This window comes from Rhinopithecus bieti, unplaced genomic scaffold (assembly GCF_001698545.2).
Source record: "Rhinopithecus bieti isolate Rb0 unplaced genomic scaffold, ASM169854v2 scaffold_12573, whole genome shotgun sequence".
In the NCBI taxonomy this organism is placed as follows: domain Eukaryota; kingdom Metazoa; phylum Chordata; class Mammalia; order Primates; family Cercopithecidae; genus Rhinopithecus; species Rhinopithecus bieti.
In genome coordinates, this window is record NW_016807321.1 from 2,396,355 (window position 1) to 2,400,221 (window position 3,867).

The 3,867-nt window shown below is 54.8% G+C and overlaps 1 protein-coding gene across 7 annotated transcripts in view; it reads left to right on the plus strand.

The window, feature by feature from the left end:
- The window catches only part of MYT1 (myelin transcription factor 1), a 117,982-nt gene that overhangs the window by 76,036 nt on the left and 38,079 nt on the right, over positions 1-3,867 (plus strand). For all 7 annotated transcript variants that reach the window (XM_017881328.1, XM_017881324.1, XM_017881325.1 and 4 more), the window contains 2 exons: positions 1,936-1,998; positions 2,397-2,644. In XM_017881328.1, coding sequence (XP_017736817.1) covers positions 1,936-1,998; positions 2,397-2,644 — 311 coding nt within the window. The remainder of the gene's footprint in view (positions 1-1,935; positions 1,999-2,396; positions 2,645-3,867) is intronic.

Here is a 3,867-nt window from a genome sequence, read left to right on the forward strand (position 1 = left end):
TTTCTCAAAAGAAGACATTCATACAGCCAACAGACACATGAAAAAATGCTCATCATCACTGGCCGTCAGAGAAATGCAAATCGAAACCACAGTGAGATACCATCTCACACCAGTGAGAATGGCAATCATTAAAAAGTCAGGAAACAATAGGTGCTGGAGTGGATGTGGAGAAATAGGAACACTTTTACACTGTTGGTGGGACTGTAAACTAGTTCAACCATTGTGGAAAACAGTATGGCGATTCCTCAAGGATCTAGAACTAGAAATACCATATGACCCAGCCATCCCATTGCTGGGTATATACCCAAAGGATTATAAATCATGCTATAAAGACACATGCACATGTATGTTTATTGTGGCATTATTCACAATAGCAAAGACTTGGAATCAACCCAAATATCCATCAGTGACAGACTGGATTAAGAAAATGTGGTGCATATACACCATGGAATACTATGCAGCCATAAAAAAGGATGAGTTCGTGTCCTTTGTAGGAACATGGGTGCAGCTGGAAACCATCATTGTCAGCAAACTATCGCAAGAACAGAAAACGAAACACCGCATGTTCTCACTTATAGGTGGGAATTGAACGATGAGATCACTTGGACATGGGAAGGGGAACATCACACACCGGGGCATACTATGGGGAAGCGAGGGAGGGATGGCATTGGGGGTTATAACTGATGTAAATGACGAGTCGATGGGTGCTGACGAGTTGATGGGTGCAGCACACCAACATGGCACACGTATACATATGTAACAATCCTGCACATTGTGCACATGTACCCTAGAATTTAAAGTATAAAATATATATATATGAAATAACAAAAACAAAACAAAACAAAACAAAACAAGGTCTTCCCATCTTGGCCAGGAAAGCCTCTGTCTTCCCGCAAGGAGCGCAGGCCTGCCCCTCCCACCTGCCTTAGGCGACTTGGCGCAGGCATCTGGGTCTTACAATGACTGCTCCTTGTAGTCCTTGAGCCGTGGATGCATCCGACAGCCCGCAAGAGCCTGATAGGTGGTGAACTCTGGCCTCACACTCCACAGCGGCCCCTTTGGCCCCGAGGCTGCTGTGGGAGCTGTGGTCCTCCTGCCACGGTGGTTGGCATAGTCAGTACTCATGCTCAGAAGTTTCCAGAGCTTCCTGCTGGTTTGGTTATATCGGGAGACAGATGATGGTTAAGGAAGAGGAACTCCTGGGTGTCCTGCCTTGTGCTTGCCAGCCCTGGGGTGAGAGATGCAGGAGGGTCAGTATCACCCCCTCCCCAAACTGCCCTTCTTAGTCCAAGAGTCTTCCACCAAGGCAGACCCTGTCAGCTCCTGGTTCATTGGCTCTCCTGGCTTCTTTTCCCTGTGTGGAAGCTGGGACTCACACCAGCTACAGGCACTGGTGGAATCTTCACCACTGCCTTTGGCTTGGGCCACGGATTCCTTTCTGCCTGTCAGTCCTGGCTCAGTTTGCTGGGGCACGAAGGTCACAGCTGGCAGGGAATGCAGAGACTGTTGCCGCCGATGGCCATAGGCCTTATAGCATTAGTGATGGACACAGTGAATGCCAACTTCTGTGCTTTGGACTTGGGCCTTCTTTAGAGAGGGGTACTGTGTTCAGGGCACCTCAGAGTGTCTTGTGTCCAAGCTCCTGGAAACCTGGTGGCAGCTGGTGGAATGCCTGCTGTAGGGAGCGGTCTGGGAGACTCTGGCGTTAGAAGTCTTGCTCTTATGTATAAACAGTCTTTAATTGAACACTTGTAAAACTGTAACGAGCCATTCATTTATTTGAATGGGGTGAGTTATTAATTTTCAGCAAACTGCAAGCAGCCATTCTGAGATGAATCGTTTGGAGAGAGTGTGCTCCCCAGGGTGAAGGTCTGCGATGGGCCCTGAGGTCTGAACCCATCGCCTGATGTGACCTCGCTTTTTCTTTCCCCTCAGCTGCCCCACCCCAGGATGCACTGGCTCAGGACACGTCCGGGGCAAGTACTCCAGGCACCGAAGGTGAGAGGACCCTTGGATCTCACAGAGCTTCCTGGGAAGCAGATTTGGAGCCCCGCCCCCCGCCACCACCCAACTCTGTTCTAGGCCCTTTTGCAGATGGAGAACTTTCCATCTTTTTCCACGGCTCCTGAGGCCAGGCTGCTGGCCCTTCTGCAAGGCAGCGACCTCCCACTCTAGCCTGGAGGCCCGTGTGGCCATGGGCACACCCTGTGGGGGAAAGATAGACCATCTGACCTACCAGAGCTGCACTGTGGTTTTCTTGTCTGGGTCCCCGGCAAGAACTGGATGAGTCTGTGGGGGAGGGAGGGAGGGAGGACCCTCGGGAGCGGCGCATGGTATGGCTGAGGCCTCTCGTGGCCCTAGCCTGGCCCTCTCCACTGCCTACTCCTCCTTCGCAGTTTACAGAGCTGCCCCCTGGCCAAGAAGAGGAAGCTGGAGGGCGCTGAGGCTGAGCACCTGGTGTCCAAGAGGAAGTCGCACCCCCTGAAGCTGGCTCTGGACGAGGGCTATGGTGTGGACAGCGACGGCAGTGAGGACACCGAGGTGAAGGACGCCTCTGTTTCGGATGAATCGGAAGGAACTCTGGAGGGGGCCGAGGCTGAGACATCAGGACAGGAGGAGATTCATCGCCCCGAGCCAGCTGAAGGTGCTTTGTCGCTCTTTCTTCCCCGAATAAAGGGTGCTTAGTGTGGCCCTGGAGAATTGCAGCCTGTGAGCGGGGAGGGGCTCACTCTGAGCGAGAGAAAGCTCCTCCTGAGAACAAGGCATGTCTTGTCCCAACGTGTGCTGAGCTTCCTGGGAGAGAAGTCTGCCATGGTGTTTACGGGGCCTGTGGTGTGTGTGTGTGAACACTGTGTGTGTAGGAGAGAGGCAGGGCAGACACAGACACGGGGCTTCTGTGTGTGTGTGTGTGTGGGTGCAGTTGTAGCATGTTTTGGCAGGTGTCTGCATGTATATGAGAGACAGACAAGGCTGTGTCTCTGTGTGTCTGCAAGTGGGGAAGGGAGGGTCTTAGACTGGCCCTCTGGGAGACTTGCCTGGGTGCATGGGTGAGAGGTCTGCTTTCCCCTGAGGCACTCACAGGCAGATGCTGAGAAAACACCTCAGGTTGAGTTCAGGTGATTGAGGACCAGGTGGGGCCTCTGAAAATGGGGTGCCTGGGGAAGCCAAGACGGGAAGGAGGAAAGCAGATGAGTCCCCCATTTCCTTGGGGGGTCTGCCAGGACTGCCATGTTGGGGCACCGAGCCCTTGGCGGAAGTGGTTGAAGCAGGTGCGTTGGCCCCTGGGTTCCAGAGGGAGGGGTCTGTACCCCGAGTGCCCTGGCAGCTCTGTAGAGACCTGGGGTCAGACGAGGCCCAAGGTCAGCTCCCCCTGCCATCCCCACCACCCACCCAACACTCCCCAAGCTTCTGCAGTGGGGAAGGGTCTGAGATGGATTTTAGAAGCAAAGCCAGAGAGGGTCCTCAACCCCAGCTCCCTTGGGGGGCTCTGGAGTGAGTGCGCTGCCCATGGAATCAACGTAGTCCTAGATCACAGGGAGAAGAGACACAGATTTTCCTGCTTTCTTATCAAGAAGGGCATCTGGCATTGAGGCATCATCCTGGGCTTGGACTTTCCCCTCCGAAGTGGGTGGATGGCAGGGTCTGTCCCTACCGCTGTGGGACGTGCCGGCCCAGGCGTCCTGTCCCTACCGCTGTGGGACGTGCCGGCCCCGGCGTCCTGTCCCTACCGCTGTGGACGTGCCGGCCCAGGCGTCCTGTCCCTACCGCTGTGGGACGTGCCGGCCCAGGCGTCCTGTCCCTACCGCTGTGGGACGTGCCGGCCCAGGCGTCCTGTCCCTACCGCTGTGGGCGTTGCCGGCCCCGGCG